Genomic DNA, 18,244 nt, shown 5'->3' with positions numbered 1-18,244 from the left:
TTATCCTGGTAGGTCCTCTAACTTTCGCAAGTCTCAATTATTTGATTGCATCTTCAATTTGTGTGGCGCTGACATGTAAAATTACTCAAGATGTCAGCAGTTTTCCAATTGACCAGCGTTTCATCGATTAGAAACTCATAGGTCTTCATTTGGACATCGTCATTTCAAAGCCAACTATTTCATTTGATGATCTGCTTATCCGACTTAGAAACCCCAATGGTTACTAATACTTACCATGCAAACTTAGTTATCCCTGAACAACCCTCAGAGACTTAGATGGCACCACTATTGATAGGCTTGCAGCATACGGGGCCGCCACTCTGTAGCGGCTTGAGCAATGACGTTTGTTTATTACTGCTACGTTACTTTGCTGCCCAAAGAGGAATACAAAATAATACCTTAATAACTGTGTATTTACTATATTTGCGAGAGTCGCTCCGACTACTACGACGTATTACACTAGACTCATTTATATTTCGTCATAATAGAATGTGTTTAAATGCTTGCTACATGCTGATGGTAACGCTCATGGCGGTCAATCGCTGAAGGTCGGATCGTTACAATACTCCCCCTAAGTATTTTGATTCGGTTTAATTTTTCTCCTACACACCTTTGTGATGTGAGCCGGTCGTGGGTTGATTGGCTTCCAAGTACCGTCAACGGATGCTGGCATCGGTTGTGACAATGATGTGAACTGGCTGACGTTTAACTCATTTGATGGCGTTGTAGCAAATGAAACTCATTTGCTAGGCTTCGTAATAAGATCGATAGGATTCGAAGAACTTCTCTCCGGTTGGCTTTGCGATGCTGATGATGTGGAAATCAGAAAGGCTGGTTTGAGTATGTTTGACGACACATTAACCAGTCTTACGTTAACATTGATTCGAAATACGGTTGGCTAATCCAGAGACTGCGTCCTGAATGTGAGGCATAGGGCACCAATCCGGTTTGGTTGCGGCGTAAAGCCGATGGTAGTCACTGCAAGGACGAAATGTGCCGTCCTTCTTGGGCACTAGATGCAACGGCGATGCCCACGGTCGGCAGCAACCCATCTTAAGCATGTATGCAAACTCCTGTTTGGCTGATTTAAGTCTCTCTGGTTTGGGTTTACGAGGCTTTTCCGCCACTGGAGGTCCGTTCGTAATAATATGATGCCGTACTCCATGCTGCCTGTTGACATGAACGGATGACTTCGTTACATTTGGAAACTGCTTAAGCAACCTATGGTACTCTAAGTCCTCTGACACAGTATATACCGAATGGTATTCGATGCAGTGCAAATATCCTCGTGAAGGCAATTTTGCTTGAGGATCGATAATGCGCTGTCTCTTAATATCGATGATTAAACCGAAATACTTAATGAAATCGGCACCAAGGATCGGACAAGAAACGTCGACAACGAAAAAATTCCATGTAAATTCTCGGCGAAAACCAAGGCAGACGGTTAGTGCTTGCTAACCACAAGTGTCGATGATGGAACCATTGGCAGCAAATAGTTTAGCTACAGCAGGCTTAGGTTTCTTCGTGCGGCGAGGATGCGGAATAACGGAAACATCTGTACGCGTGTCGACTAAAAACTTAAGACCAGAAAGATCATCGGAACTATTAATCGGCTCTAATTGATGACGCCACCGGTTGCCGAATTCCATAGCGTCTGCATTAGTTTTCCGATGTTTTGGCGACGGATGCCCACGAACACGGCTTCTGACTCAAGGCCTCAAGCGTCATAGCCATGTAAATGCAATTACGCTCAATCTAGCCCCTTTTTAAGCAAAGTAAGCCAGATCTGTGGTTCGTACACGTCGAGGGGCAATTTCGAAACAATTATATTACTAGCGACGCAGCACCATTCGACAGAGTTGTGACCGAGTTAGATATGTCGATCTTGGCCTACGTGGCGGACATTTGAGAGACGCCGCCCAACACTAATAGACGCCAGACGCTTAAGTAGAGGCTTCTCATTGTGTTTGGCGCCACCGGCGGCTTCTCATGTAAACCACACACCGTCGGCCCACCGGTATTAGATTGCCCTCCCAGGCTTAACCCTGAAAAGTTGAAAGTTGTGAAAGAGGTATTGCAGTCTATGATTAGCAAAAGTTACTGCCGACCTTCCAAGAGTCGCTGGGCAAGCCCCGTATACCTCGCGCCAATGAAAGACGGTTCCTGGCGAACGTGCTTAGACTACCACCACCTCAACGCTGTGACCACTCCGAACAAATATCCAATGCGACACATCGAGGATGTCACCATGAACCTTTCTGGCAAACGTGTGTTTTCCAGAATCGATTTGTTGAAGGACTTCCATTAAATAACCGTCGCCATGAAGGGCCTGCACTTAATGGAGAAACCAAAGTATTTAATAGAGAGACACGCGGCGAGTAGCTCACGAACGTAGGTGTTGAAGTTACGTTGAGCTGGTTTGAGTTGTTTCGAAAAGAGGCTCAACGGTTGTCAGATTCGATTCACCAGTTGGTGAAGAGCGGCCCCTACCACCGTGTCTGAGGCATCGATGAATACGGCGAGGTGTGCATCAGGCCAAGAAAATGCCAGAATTATAGCGTCAAGCAGCTTTTGTTTGACAGTTTCAAACGCCTGGACGGCATCAGTAGGCCACGCAACCTTGTGGGAGTCTTTTGTTTTGGGCTCAGACAAGTAAGCGTTGAGGATCGCTTGGTGATGAGCGGCCTTGGATAGGAAACGACGATAGAAATGAAACATGCCCAGAAACCTTCCCAGATCCTTCACCGTCATTGGCAGGGGAACATTTCTGATCGTTTCAACCTTGACTCGGAGTGGTTGAATTCCGTCGGGGTTGATCATGTGGGCGAGAAATTCGGTTGAAGAGACAACCAAAACATCAGCCATCTAGACGAAACAGAAGTTTAAGTTCCGTAAGATAGAGTGGATGAATTTCTGGAATGTTTGCGCTGCGTTGGACAAGCTCGAAGAGCCCGAAAGGTGTGCAAATAGCCGTTTTCGATATGTTTTCGGGAACTACAGATCCAAAGTCGTGAAAATACGGCAATTTTTCAATGAATGAGCGAAGTCATGGTTGAGTGGAATCGGGTATCGGTCAGGAATTGTCTGAGCATTCAGATGCCTATAATCTCCACAGAGCCTCCATTCGACATTTGGCTTAGGTACCATTTAGAGTGGAGGTGACCAAGAGCTATTGAAAGGTCTATATATACCCAGTTTCATGAAATCATCAAAATCTACCTTTGCAACAGCTAGTTTCTGGGGTGATAGGGGACGGAACTTTGAGAAGATCGGGTAGCCGGTAATGTTGATGTGGTGCTACACGTCGTGCTTAACCGGCTTAAACTACGTTTAGCAGTAGTGATGCGATATTTTCACAGAAGTGCGCGAATGCGATGGTCGGCAATGTCCTCTGAAACAATCGAAAAAGTGTCGTTTGCGCAGGTGGAAATTTTTCCCGATGACTTCATGTAGGTTGCGGGGCCTATCAGGGCTTTATTTTACAGGCCACCAATAGACTATAGTGATACAGAAAGTTTGCGCCTAAAATGGGGGTGTTAATGTCAGCCGAAACAAATTGCCACGAAAACGTTCGATCCAATCCGAGACTCCACGTCCACCTGCCTGTAGCCGCAAGTGCGGATCGGAGAGGAGTGGATGGTGTACGGAGAAAATCAACACCCCCCGTGTCAACCCTAAAACAACAGTCGAAAATTGTGAGGCGACGTGATAAGGCGCTTCATATATTCGCCGCCGAGGCTCCCAGCGAGTCTAGATTTTTGCATAGAAATTGCGTCCGGTGGTACATTTTGTCGCTTGAGCTCCGAATTTATGGTGGTACCAGCAAATTGTCTGGGCGCGACTACCCGAACGTCCTTTTCCGGAAGCTGACATCAACCGTGGCAGATGGCACCTCCAGCGACCCGGAGTCCACACAGGCCACGATAGCGCGGGTGATCTGCGAGAGCCGCTGTAATCACAGAGCTTTGAGCCATCATTTCTCGAAGCATCAATTGATGAAGATTCCTTGAAAGAAAATAAATGAAAATTCAACAAAAAACTGTTCTACCCTTGTGCCTCATATGCAGCCGAATGACAATAACCACTTCAGGACTACTGCATCTAGATTTAGGGGAACATCGTCAGGTAAGAGGAGCTACCATCCAAAATATGACGCCATCACTGTTGCTTCTTCGAATCCAAATAAAGACAGCACAAATAATCTTCCTTTTTTTCTTATTTTCCAATATATATAGTACATTATCCTTTTTCTTTTTTAAATTTTGTTTTTCATTAAATATAAATAAATCTAAGTATTAATTTATTTTTTTATATACTTTTTATCCGCACATATTACTAGAGATATTTATAATGTTATCTATTGATTTCTTTTTCACATACTTTTGCCTTTCCTCCTTGTTTTGTATTCACTTATTTTATCTTCCATTTTTTGGCGGTAAATGTAATTTGCGTGCATTTTATTACACAAAATGAGAGCGCGAATATATATATGCATGTATGTAGATAAGAAATAAACTAGAACACATAGATTTCAAGTTCGGAAGAGGAAAATTATATTTTCCACCCGCCTCACCAAGTTTCCAGTTAATTTATTATTATTCCCTTCACTTGAATTTCGTTTCCGCTTTCCGTTTTAACGTGAAGAGATTAGCGGATAGAGGGTTACACACAATATCGATTAGTGGTAAAATAGAAAAAGTCAGAAAACAGAAACACATACGGTTTGTGTATAAGGTATGAAGTAAGAATACAGATTAAAACGTTAAAGAAGACACAGAATAGTATTCAACTAGTTGGCTAGAAAAACAACGATCGGCCTACGCTACATCCGAATCCAATGAACGAAGACCACCCGAAATGTCCTCGTGCTTTATAAAATCAACGAAAGAAAAAAATCTACAACGAAATATCTGTACAGGTTTTGTTTGCTTTCATCTACGTGTTGTTTTTAATAAATAAATTGCAAGGAGAGTTTCTTGATGATCAATTAGAATTATTAGAAATTTGTTACCTTTTTACATTTCGATGCGTCAGTCAATTATTTTTTGCGATTTTCCCAGATGAAATCAATGACTAATGACTCGAGTCGCACAAGTTTGTAGAAGAAAAAAAAAGAAACAATTCTTCGTCCGTGTTCATGTGTGTGTGATTCTGTTTTAGAGTAATTCGTGTTTATGCCCAATAAGATTATTTCTCCAATATTTTATCAATTTTTGTGTATTTCTTGCCCATTGAATAATGAATTTTAATTTTTTCTACTTTCGATTATATTATTTTCGTCCAATTTTGATGTAAACTTGTTCGTTAAACGTTGCTTGTTTCTGTGTTGTTTTACAAGATTGCTGCTTTTGTGTTTTATTAGCTTTTATCCGATTCTTTGTTGGTATGACAATAAAAATTTAGAACTAAGAACAAATGAAGACATTTAACCTAGAGAAAGTCTCATCTAAACCACAATTTAAGACGTAAGGCGTCGACCCCATTCAAATAATATCGAAATAATCGTTTATCCCTGACAAAACCTAAATTTTCATACAATCGAAGGGCGGGTGTGTTTTTCATTTCAGTTTCAAGTACGACTTCATCAGCATCGTCGGCAAGCATTGCCTGGCAAAGAGCAGAGAGATCAAAGTAAGTCATTGATTGATGGATAAATCCAAGGTAACTGTCGGTTACTTACCTCAATTGCTTTTTCTACTAGTGTTGTGCCTATTTTCAGTTTACGATATTCCTTCTTAACCGCTAACATTGCAATATATCCACGTTTCACGTTCATATGCATATCCAACTTACAAACTATTGCTCCAACATATTCATCACCGTGTGCCGCTAAAAAGCATAACTTTGGCCAGTTGTATATGAAATAACGATAGGTGTATATTGAATATGGTTCGGATAGTTCACTTTGAATGAGGCGCATAATATCCTGTGGGAGAAGGAAATATATGAGCAACATGGGATTGAAAATTAACTCAATTACGAATAAGTGTAATAAAATGGGAAACATAAACAATTTACGACCCATTAGGGCTACTCTTGTCACTAAAGGCATTGAATCCAATGCCATATATGGGAAAATGGAAACAGTTCTACGGACTAGATAGGTACAAATGGCCGCTCCAGGGAGCTCAGTTCACGCTGTGGTGGGCCATTTTGATTTCTAATATAGATTTTTGTGGGAAGCGGAAAGGGGAACAGAATCGAGTCGGCTCACATCGTCAGAGCCAATCTGTAGCGTTCGCGAAACATAGTAGCTCAGTCACCCTACAACCAGGAATCTCTTAGGGATTCTCAGCGTTTACCTAGTTTCCGACCTGGCTGTGGTTAGAATTTAGAAATACCAAAGGAAATGTCTAAGAGTCTTTCGTTCTTCTCCATTGTACATTGACAATGTACATTATAGAGTATGCCAAGTCAGATGCCACAGTCTTCTATAGGGCAGTGGCCTGGACAAATCGCCGTTATAGTGTACACGTTTGCCCTAACGGCTTTCTTCATTGGATTTTTTTATAGAACAGCCAGCGAGTTTTCGGCGAGAAAGCCTTCGGCCCGCGGTGAGGCGGATTCAATTTGGGAAAGGTCTCCCTTAGTAGGAGCAATAATTTGTTTCTTTTATCGAGGACCAGGTCGCTCGGTAACCGTAGGCTCTCCTCGTACAGCAGGGCTGGCAACAAATTCTTCGCAGACAGTTGTACGGAGGCTAAGCAGAATGAAAGGCCGATCAAGGTTCTAGCATCCCATTTGACAGTGTATGGTATGCGGTTGTCCGTTGGCGTTTGAATCCAAGGAGCTTTTCGAGCTCTGAGAAAAGAATGGATTCGAATTGCATTCCTTGGTCTGTGTTGACTACGGTGCGAACACTAAAGAGCGGAATCCACTCTCGGCCTCAGCACATATCTATGCTGTGGCGTCCATCAGAGGTATTGCCTCAGGCCAACGCGTAAAACCTTGAATGAGGTGTATGGTGTGGAAGCGCTTGTTGACTTACGGAATATATCTAATTCCTTCTTAACAAATCTAGTGATCTTGCACTTTTCTGACCCAAGAATTCATGATTGACCAAAAATATTTGCCGGAGACTAGCCGGTTCTTTGTTCGAATGTTGGGGTGCGCCAAATCGTGCACCGCGAGAAACGCTTTTTAACGGAAAGCAGCTGGAATATAATTGTCTAGGTTCCTTTTCGGAGATCTCGCAGCAAATAGAGGAAGTTAAGCTGAATACTGTGCCTGTGAAGAACTGCGTCATCCTTCTGGACGACAATGATTACCGGAAAATCAACTGCGACTGGGATATTGTTCTATAAGGTCCGAGACAAAACATCAACAACTAAGTTGTCTTTACTGGATACATGTTGAGCTGATGGAGATTAAGTGCCGAAATTGGCGGGGGGACGCTTTGTCGGGCTTATGCATTAAAGCAAAAGTTAGGGGCTTATGGTCCGTTCCTCCAAGAGAAAAACGAAAGCACTTGATGCTCAGATACACGGCCAGTAATTCACGATCATAAGCACTGTATTTCCGTCGAGCTGGATTCAACTGTTTTGGGAAGAAACCCAACGGCTGCTAAATGTGACGGCGCCTACTGCGATATCTGAGGCACCGAAGAACACGGCTAGGGTTGCATTCTACTGAGGTAACGCCAAAAGTGTAGCATCTACAAGTTGTTGCTTGATGGTTCTAAACTTTTGGAGAGCTTCTGAAGACAACATAACCTCCAACGATTTTTTGGTCTTGGCACCAGACAGGATCGCGGTGAGTGGCTTTGGGGAGGAAACGACGGTAGAAATTTACCACCTTTGACAGCGGAAATGTCGCGATCGTTTGCATCTCGCCTGGGTCGAGTTGTATGCTGTCAGTGGTGATGGCATGGCCTTGAAATTTCACCTGCTGCTGGAGAAATCTGTACTTTTCATCGTTAAGAATTAAGCCATTGTTAAAGAGACGTTGAAAAATACAATCGAAATTTGCCAAATGCTCAAAATCGAAAATAGTACAAGTTTCATAGTACTCGTACAGAGTCGATGAATCTCTGGAAGGTTTGCTTCGTTTTGCATAGACCAAAAGTCATCCGTGTGAACTCGAAGAGTCTAAAAGATGTGCAAATTTCTGACTTTGGAATATCATCAGGAGCTACAGGGCTTTGATGGTAAGCCTTGGCGATATTGAAGGTCGAGAAAACACGAAAGTTGGCTAAATAATGCGCAAAGTACCGCTCCGGAATCGTCTGAGCATTCAGGCGTTTATATCCCCAAAAAGTCTCACTCGCCCTTGGGCTTGGAGACCAAATAACGTAAAAAGGATCAACTGCTATCGGAAGGTCTGCATATACGTTGCGTTAAGTAGCTACTCAAGCACTTTCTGCGCAACAACGAGAAGATTGGAGAGGCAGTAGTGTGACATGATGTTAAACATTATGCTTGACTGTGCAAACAGCACTTTTTCCATCATTTTTGAGGACGTTATCAACGCATCCACGCACTACTCCAAAAATATCGCAACTACGGAAGCTAAGACTCATGTCCATTTCCCTGTAGCAGTAAGTTGGAATGGGCGCGGAGTTTGCTACCGCTAAAAACAGAAAAAAACTTGTTGAGTCTGAAGACGGAGAGGATCCAAACTTCCGCGCGCTTGTCTAATAGATAATTGAGCCTATCAAGACGTCGTACACTGTGAGAGAGCGTGTTGCGGCGCTTCGGCTAAACGTCGCCGCGTTCCTGAACGAATTCCGTTTTTTTGGATTCGAGAGAAAAGTGCATGTACTGGTACATTTAGTGGCCTGAACCGTACACGCCTCATTTCAATGCCAACCGCGACGTTATGGCTACATGAATACTCATTTCTTGAGGCGGACGTCGAAAGTGTTCGTGACTGCTCTCTTAAGCGTAAAGCATTCATTATCGCCGTCAGTGTGACCACATTTGCCGTAAGTGTGACCATTTGCCTTCTCAGCTCCAACACGTTGGTGGTCTCGCGCGGCTCCTCCGTAACTACAAAGAGTGCGTGCACCTCGCGTCGTACTGTATCGTAATGAAATCTCAGAAGAATTTGAAATCCAAAGCGGATTCTACTCTTGTCAATGTCATTTTGTCCGACTGTTTATAGCTGAAACTCCAAAAATAGATTAAATTTTCATAGAATGCCGAAAGAGATTTTCTATTTTTCCTATACCGATATTTCGAGAACCAGTTGTCCTCTTCCTCAATGAGTTATAGTCTAGACTAAAAGGAAGAGACTCTCGAAATACTGACATTCTATTAAAATTTGATCTTTTTTGGTTTTTTAAGTAAATCCAAAGCGGAGTCCAATGGGGTTGCACGATATCAATGATTCTTTTTCGTCTCTTGGGCGGAGAAGGTAGAAGAGTTCAATGGACAATGCCATCTTCCCTCAAACATCTCGATTACATTGATGACATCTGTTTGCCCTTTCATCTAAACATGGGTCTTGGCCAAATGACTCTGGTGTTGGAGAAGGGGACAACCAGAGTCGAACTGAAAATGAATACCCACAAAACCAAAGCATTTCGTTTGACTAATCATTGCACTCTTCTTATCTGCATTAATGTGCGGAACATTGAGGGAGTTAAACAATTTGTATATTTTGGTAGCGTTTTGTTGGCGCCGAACTGATGTCGCTCGATGCATTATGAGCACTAAACCTGTATTTGCTGTTTTGTTCGAAATTCAGTAATGCAACAATCAGAACACCAATATCAAGTTGAGACCAAATCAGAGTAATGATCACTGGCGAGCGCAATGCTGATCATATTGCCTCCTACAACTTACTTCCTGTAGCGTACCGTTACGATCTTGAATGAAGTGCTCTAACACGCTTCAAGGCTCTTATTCAATTGGATTGCCAATGACTATTAATAAGGGTACATGCTACGTGATACTATCTCAAACGAAGAACTTGGTCAGCACACAGGCTTGACACTTGTACGTGTGATCGGAAGATCGAAATGGCAGTGGAAAGGTCATACATTAAGGAGGCGCGACAATTTACTCACCCATGATGGCCGACGAGTTAGTCGCCCCAAGCACATTTGGCGCAGAACAATAGAGAAACAGTGCAGGGATCTCAGGAAATCGGAACGCATTTCATGTGGTTGACACGCTTTATCCCACAAAGGGGTGTTTGCCAACCCATGCTACATGCTACGTGGGCAATCCTGGCGTGAACTGGTAAGCTTAGATGTGTTTCACGTAATATGCCCCATATAACACTATTTCCGATCTTCACAACCAGAAAACAATAGCAAAAGCCTCTACAAAAGACTGCCTGCAGCAAAATGGAGAGCGAGGAATCGAAATAATGCTCAGACTGCAACCAGATGTTGATAAGACACGTGTCTACCTTAACCAGCCAATTAACACAGAGAATCCACCATGGTGTTCACAAGGAATTGGTAGGGCCAATCGTTAATCATGCAACGACAATCACCTTCCTAGGAAGAACAACAATGTACGGTGAAAGCTAAACTTGCTGCTAGGGATTACATCCCCAGCTACTGGTGGAACCAAGAAATCGCGCTACTGAGGGTATCGTGTCTGCGAGCGAGGAAGCTTTACCAAAAGACCAGAGGGAAGCCAGAACAACGGCAGTCGAAGAAGGAATAGGGCGATCTTCGAAGCAGCCTTAAGAGGGCTATACGGGAAATTAAACGGAATTGCTACAAGTGGTTATGCCTTGAAGCAAATACGAACCCGTCGGGTGCTGCTTACAAGGTTTTAATGAACAAGATTCGTGGACAAAAATCAACCCAAATGACGTGCCCGCGGTTCCTGATCAAAATAATCGCAATTCTTTTCCCACAACAGGAAGAAAGTGGACCTCAACCAACGGTATACAAGGACGTCTTCACAATCCCCGGTGTTACCGAGGAAGAACTACGGGAGATTTTTGGACGAATTAGTGATAATAAGGCTCCGAGATTGGATGGGATTCCGAACAAAACCCTGAAGTTGGTAGCTAAAATCAGGCCCGCATGTTTTATAAGCACATTGGAATCGTGCATGGTGGAAGGAGTGTTTCCCAAGCAGTGGAAAAGGCAAAGGTGGGTTCTGCTACCGAAGTCCCAAAAATCATCTGGCGCACCCTCTTCACATCGCGCTATCTGTCTTTTAGATACTATGGGGAAGATGTTGGAGAGGGTGGTATACAACACGCCGCTTCCGTTCGTCGAGCTAGCGGATGGCCTATCGGAGCGACAGTACGGGTATCGTAAAGCGCAGCCTACAATCGATGCCATTACAACAATCGTAAACCTGGCCAGGGAGGCATCGGCCGCTGGTAAGTGCTGCTGTTGGTGACGCTGGATGTCAGCAATGCCTTTAACTTGGCCAACTGGGATTGGATTGAGGGCACCCTGGCTAAATTGAGAATCCCTGGTTACTTAGCTCGAATAATCGAGAGTTACCTTTCGGAGAGACTTCTTTGGTACGAGACGGACGACGGACCGCAGGTGTTTCCTAAAGTTCCGTATTGGAACCCCTGATGTGCAACATAATGAACGACGGGGTTCTCGTCCTTCGTGTGCCAAAGGAGGCAACATTAATTGGTTTTGCACACGACCTAGAAGTGGTAGTAGTTGCGAAACCCAACAGGACGTGGAGCTGTATGCAAGCGAAACCATTGAAGCCATCAAAACATGGCTCCAAATGGTGAAACTGGAATGGCAGAAGATAAGGCGGAGACGGTCCTTATTACCAATCGCAGGAAAAGCAACACTGACAAAATCCGGTTTGATAATATCGAGGTCGTTTCAAAATCGATCATTGGATACCTGGGGGTAATGACTGATGTCAAGCTGAGCTTCAAGGGGCATCTGGATCTATGCGCGCGAAAAGGCAGCAAAGCTTAGCTCATCTCTAACAAGGATGATGCCTAATATTGGAGGGCCAAAATCTAGTCGCCAGCTGCTTATCGCAGGGATGCTGAAATCCATCCTACTATACGCAGCTCCTGTATGGTCGCGCTTACTAGATAACACAGTGAACCAGAGAATGGTAAGTTTGACATACCGGCCAATCGCGTGAAAGGTGTGAGTACATATAGGACGATATTTGGTAAGGCAGTGTGTGTCATCTTGGAGATGCCTCCCTTGTATCTTCTAGCGAATGAGGCGCACTGTCTCTATCGATGAAGTAGGGTGAATCCAGCCGAAGTGACTGCGAATTTCCTAAAGACCACTAGAAAGGAGCTGCACAGGAGACGGCAGCAACGCTGGCATAATTTCGAAAAAGGCCGCTGGACCCATACACTGACCCCGGGTATTGAGAGATGGGTCGAGCGCAAAAATGGAAAATTGAATTATCACCTAACGCAACTCCTTAGAGGACACGGTGGCACAGGAAGTATTTGCATCGCTTCGGATTGGATGAGTTCCCAGACTGTGCCGAATGCGCCGCTACACCCGAGGACCCGGAATATGTTATGTTCCACTGTCCCGGGATTAGCGAACGAAAGAAGGAGGTTAAACGACGCTCTCAACGCTGTCATCGGATCCTAAAATTTCGTAGAGGAGATGCTGAGGTCCACAGCAAATTGAAGTGCGATAAACACAACAGTAATTGCGATACAAGCAAAGCAGCGGGAACTGGAACAAGCCCGGAAAGTTGTACTGGTGTAAACCAGAGCCCTTCTCGCGAATTAATACGTCACGTTGCTCCCGCGGGGATATGTGAGTGAGAATCCCATACCCTGCTGATACCTGGCGGAGCAGCGTCTTTTTAAGATTTCCACCTCTCTGCATAACCCACTTGATTGTCTGATCAGCCACAACTTTAGCCGATTAGCAAAGGATGTTTTTCTTCCAATTTGATTACGTTCCTAACCCAATAAGCTTTTTATCAGGTATGGCTACAATTGAGCAGGTAAAATCTAATTGCAACCCTTACCACGACCTGCCAAAAGAGAGCCTATTAGAAGTGTTAAGAAAGCCAACATTGGATTTAAGTAAAGCAGCATATGCTCTGGACTGAAACAATTCCGATGAGGAAACCTCCACTCACAAAAAATTCCTTTCCCAGCTGCCATCAACCCTAACTCAAAAAAGAGAAAAACCAATTTGACGAATTACCTGCATTTGCAGTTCCGATTCATATTGTTTATATTCAATGACTATATTGCTCCTGTCAATGCCACCCACAGCGCCATCCTCCCCATTGGGTGCAATGGGAGCAGTTGCTGCTGGTATCGTGGTGTCGGGCGACGACGTTGCTGACTCTTTTCCTACTTCCTTTCCTAATTCTAGTCCTTGGCTTTCATTTGTTTTATTGCTAATTTGTTCATTACTTGAGCTAGGCGGCGGTGACGGCGCGGATGTCGAGGTTCCTGGCGACAGGCTCAACGATTTCTGTGACGATGATGTTGCTGACGACGGTGACGTCGAGGATGATTTCGATTGAGGCGAAGATGATGATGATGACGGTGGCGTTTCGCCGTCTGTAACGTGAATTACGTGATTCGATTGAGTGCTTAGAACAGGGCAGTCATCGGTTCCATTCGCAATGGGACTACTTTCGTCGATTGCATGACTTTTCTCAATGATGTTGTTATTGTTACAGAGTTTGTCGCTGTCTTCACATGCGGAACTTGGTTCCTTATCAATCTTAGTTGTTCCGTTCTCTATACTACTGCGAGTCCCTTTCTGGTTGCGTTTTTTCTGGTTTTTACTGCGCGTTGGCTTTTTCGAGTTGACAATCTCCGCCAACTCGCCATTTTCCTCGCCGTGGTGGTCACTTTCTGCACAACCGTTTTCCTTTATGGGACCCTCGCCATCCAGCTTTTCACTTAGAGACTTTGTGTCGTCTTGTCCGTTTTCCATAGACACTGTCGTTCCATTATTTGTGCAATGATTTACGTTTTTATTACCTTTCACGTTATGATTCTCCGCCGGCGGCGGAACGGGCCCCGATGACTTCTGGCTCTGTTGCTTGCGGTTCGTTTTGCTCTTTTTCTTTGTCATTTTCGACGCCCCATTCTCGGGCGCGGGCGAGCTCGCTTTTTCCACGGCGACTGCATGCATTTTACTGTAGATCGCAACCCGAAAAAATATCTACTCCTTGTCTCCTGCTGTCAATGTGCCCAGGCCTGTCTCCTGTCGTCTGTCACATCGACGACAGCACGTTCCACACGCACTAACACTCTCGCGCCCGTCACCAACTTCCCAAATGACTTTTTCCGCACTTGTAGGAGACTGACCGATGGAGCCCCGAAACTCTTCAGACTTTTTACCAAACAGAATTTTTCACACTTCACGAGGCGGAATCGAACATTGTCCGTTGGCACGACAAGCTCGCTCCTGTGAGATGCCCGGGGAATTTTCGTAGTAACTTTTGGGTGTCGAGGGCAGTAAATAAAAAAGTCGAGATCGGATCGAAAGCAAAGAAAAGGTTGGACTTGCAATGATTTGACTTGATTTGCTTGAGTGTGTGAGTTTGATTGAAAAGATTTGTCAAGTCATTTTGCGCTAAAGAGTTGGTAGCGCGTGGATGGGATGTATTTGCAGCGGCTTTGGTGAAAGGAGGTGCGAGGACTCTCAAGGCGGGAAACGTAGTGACCGTTACAAAAACAGAAAATCACATAAATTTCCATCTATTGCTATAGAAAAATCTTCATTAAGGGAATAATGATTTATAACCGCATTGAATTTCTCTAAAAATTTTGGGTTTCCTTGTTAAGCGTGAAGTATTCATGAGTGTTCCCTGAACCATCTTATCGCAAGGATGATGCTTTCTTTTCCCTTGAGTTTTCATAGAGAATTTAAAATCATGGAGCGTAGGAACGAATTGTTTAAGTATTTATTCAAGGAGATGTTAACATTCTTGTTGTAAATTGAAGAAAAGCTACATGAACGATTTTATTTATTTTAGTTAGTTAGTTTTTTATCCCACAACTACCAATGGAATTATAGATTATTAAAATTTTGAGAAAATTCACGATTTTTCCTAATTAGTGGTCGATAATGAGCGAAAAGTGTGAAGGAGCGCCCTTCCAGGAATCGCTGAAAGTAGTTAATGGCAGCAAAGATAACAAGCAGCGATAACTTGTTGGAGAAGTAATCTAGAGGCCATCAAGTACCGCGAGGAAATTCCTGCTGGAAGAAGTGTTTGATTCATCCGTTCTCAGCACTAAAGCAACGTTTGCTGCCAAGAACGAGATTGTAGTTACATAACCGAGTGATCCCTTGCCAGTTAGGATGCGACGCTGGATTCCCCAACCTTAGAAATCGTCGGAGTTCGCTGGGGTTTTCCAGACGCCAAAAATTCCCGCTCTGCTTTAAACCTTGCGGGAGGGGGTCTGACACCTTTTTAGGAGGCGGTGTAGCTGAGGTACTCTACTCTACTCTTCGTTCTTGTTCGGGATGCTTTGGCCCGGGTTCATGCATAGTTTCACAAGAGACAGTGTGGAAAGATGGTCCGTCGTGCGTTGAAGGGACTGGACTGCGTTGCAGAAACCCATTGATGACCAAGAGAACTAATTGGAATTTGCCTATGAACACTGCTAAAACAATAGCTTCGACTTCTGTCGCCTGAGTTTAAGGCGATCTTATCAGTTTTCCTGGATGTTGGATTTTGGCGCTTGCGAGCCATTGCTGATACTGGCACTAGTCTGGGCTGGTTGTCAGAGAGTCGAGGCAACTCCCTGGTCGACTGCGTTCCTTCGGTTTCGAACGATCTCGCTACTAATCGATGGCGGTCGATCGACAGTCTTGTCAGAGGAATCAACTGGGTCATATTAAGACGAAGAGACGTTAATTCCTTTGTCATAGCTGGGGACGTCAACTAGAGAAACTAATTGGGAATGCGGCTAATACGAACCTTTTTGCTGTGTTAATTGGAGGCTTTAAGCACCTTCAGTAATCTGCTCACGTCAGGAGGCAACAGGTCCAGCCACTTCAGCCGTCGCGAGTCGCTCACTGGTAGTCGATCCTGCAATTGCGCTAATTTGTCTAAGAAATTGCGAGGGATTCTTTCGCAAAGCTTCAATTCGGTGTATATCGCCACCTTTAGGTGAGTGTTGATCCTGAACGATGCCGGGATTGAGGAAAAAGATGAATAATTAACAAATGAGGTGATCGCTGAACGTTTTAAAGAACCACAGCTTGGGGTTTTCCTTCGATTCAAACTTGAACCGACCCCGCCTCATTTTAAGTCGGGAGCTGGACATTCATCTTCGTACCATGTGGGTAGCCTGTGATGTTCGTTATTTTCGTCGCCGTACTCATTCCAAACTCGGTGATGAAGGACGAGCATTAGTGCTCGTTCTGTTCACCGAAATTAACAGTAGAGTGAAGAAAAAGGTCACCTATTAAAGGAAAATCAGTTTACTTACTGGAATCTATTGTTTTATTCCTTTTCCTCCCTATATCATTATCATCAACGGCGCAACAACATGTGTCCGGTCTAAGCCTACCTTAATAAGGAACTCCAGGTATCCAGGTTTTGCGTCGGGGTCCACCAATTCGATAACCCTAAAAGCTGTCTGGCGTCCTGGCCTTTGCCAATGACCGTTTGCTGGTTGAAGGTCTTTTCGATTATCGAGGATATAATATGTTTAGGGAGCCAGCGAATTTCTAGGAGGTAGAAATCTCCTTAATCTGCTTGGCTCACCGGACTGAGTGGCTTAATAATATACATATATATTAACGTTTGTTTGTTTCCTTCCTAATTCAGTGGCTTCCAGATTATCTTCTTCAGTAAAATATAAGCATAATCGATGAGCGTTTCTTCCTCTCCTTCTATGGGGCTACATATTTACATACATTATCTTCACTATTCTTCCCCGCCCACTTGTTTCAGTTGGTGAAATCGAGGAAAGGGCCATTCGCAGCGTTCACTGAGTCAATCTTACTTTTCAGTAGATGTCTGAGAATTCTTCTGCCTTCTGGTGAGTGAACCTTTCGTATTTTGTTATGAGAGGTGAGTTCTGGCTCGTCGTTTGATAGGTACCACTCTCTGCTTTTTTCTGCTTCAGAATTTTTTTTTTTTGTTTTTGGATAGGGTAGGTGAATGTGTTTCTGCACAGAGTGTTGAACCCCGGCAGCGGTGCGCCGTCAGATTACCGTCGTCAGAAAGCTAGCCTGGGACCGTTTCTCACATTTCTTTGGCTATCCATACTGTTGACGAATCCCATCGCACCTTTCGCAAGAAAAAATGTGATCGGCGTCGTCCATAGCCTCACTGCAGGATACATAGTCAGGGGATTGTGCCTTCGCAATCTTAATACCGAAAACTGCGCGCCGACCTAGGAGCTTTCAATTCGGCCACGCACCTAAGTTGGCTATGAGCTATGCAGTCCATCCGTTTCTTAACTCCTTTTTCTAAGTGGTTCATCAACCTGTGCTCAAGGTGTAGGAAAGCGAATCAATGCCTGACGATTGGCAACGAGGCATTATCTGTCTCATACATAAAAAAGTGAGATATCACACAGTGCAACAATTATAGAGGTATCACGTTGCTGAGTACCATCTATAAGATATTCTCCGCTATTTTGCTAGGCCGGATAGCCACATACGCCCAGAACATCATTGGCCCATACCAAAGAAGCTTCACTCCAGGCAAATCAGCAACAAATCAGATTTTCTCTCTGCGGCAAGTGATGGTGCAACTGTTGGAATATGGACAACAGTTGCACCATCTATTCATCGACTTTAAAGCCGCCTATGATAGCATAGCCAGGGTACAACTCTACAAGGCCATGAGAGAATTCGGTACCCCGCCGAAATTAATAAGACTGACTAGGCTGACCCTGACCAATGTGCGAAGCAAGATAAAAGCAGCAGGATCATTCTAAAAACCATTGGACATCAACAACGGTCTACGACAAAGGGATGCCCTATTATGCGTCCTCTTTAACCTGGCCCTCGAGAAAGTGATCCGTGATGCCGAGGTAAATGCAAGAGGTACGATCCTCTTTAAGTCCATCCAACTACTGACGTATGCTGACGATATCGACATCATGGGAAGAACCACCCGAGACGTACAAACTGCCTTCATCCAGATCGAGCAGGCGGCGCGAGATCTTGGGCTGCACATCAATGAACGCAAGACAAAATATATGGTGGCAACGTCAGCACCGAAGACGAACCAACCAACAACATCAAACCGCACTGGTCAAACAGGAAGAATAAGGATAGGAGAATACAACTTTGAGACCGTTGATAATTTCTCCTATCTAGGGTCGAAAATCACAACCGATAACAGCTACGATGATGAAATCCGCGCACGGTTGTTGTCAG

The 18,244-nt window shown here is 44.2% G+C and overlaps 1 protein-coding gene across 1 annotated transcript; it reads right to left on the bottom strand.

The window, feature by feature from the left end:
• Positions 1 to 5,109: 5,109 nt before the first annotated feature.
• On the bottom strand, positions 5,110 to 14,304 carry LOC119654298 (N-alpha-acetyltransferase 30A). The gene is made up of 3 exons (XM_038059604.1): positions 13,082 to 14,304; positions 5,681 to 5,926; positions 5,110 to 5,607 (listed from the first exon to the last, which is right to left on the bottom strand). The coding sequence occupies exons 1-3, from the start codon at positions 14,027 to 14,029 to the stop codon at positions 5,443 to 5,445; spliced, it is 1,359 nt and encodes a 452-aa protein (XP_037915532.1). The 5' UTR covers positions 14,030 to 14,304; the 3' UTR covers positions 5,110 to 5,442.
• Positions 14,305 to 18,244: the final 3,940 nt, after the last annotated feature.

Source organism: Hermetia illucens, chromosome 4 (assembly GCF_905115235.1).
Source record: "Hermetia illucens chromosome 4, iHerIll2.2.curated.20191125, whole genome shotgun sequence".
In the NCBI taxonomy this organism is placed as follows: domain Eukaryota; kingdom Metazoa; phylum Arthropoda; class Insecta; order Diptera; family Stratiomyidae; genus Hermetia; species Hermetia illucens.
This window is presented reverse-complemented; position numbering and strand designations above follow the sequence as displayed.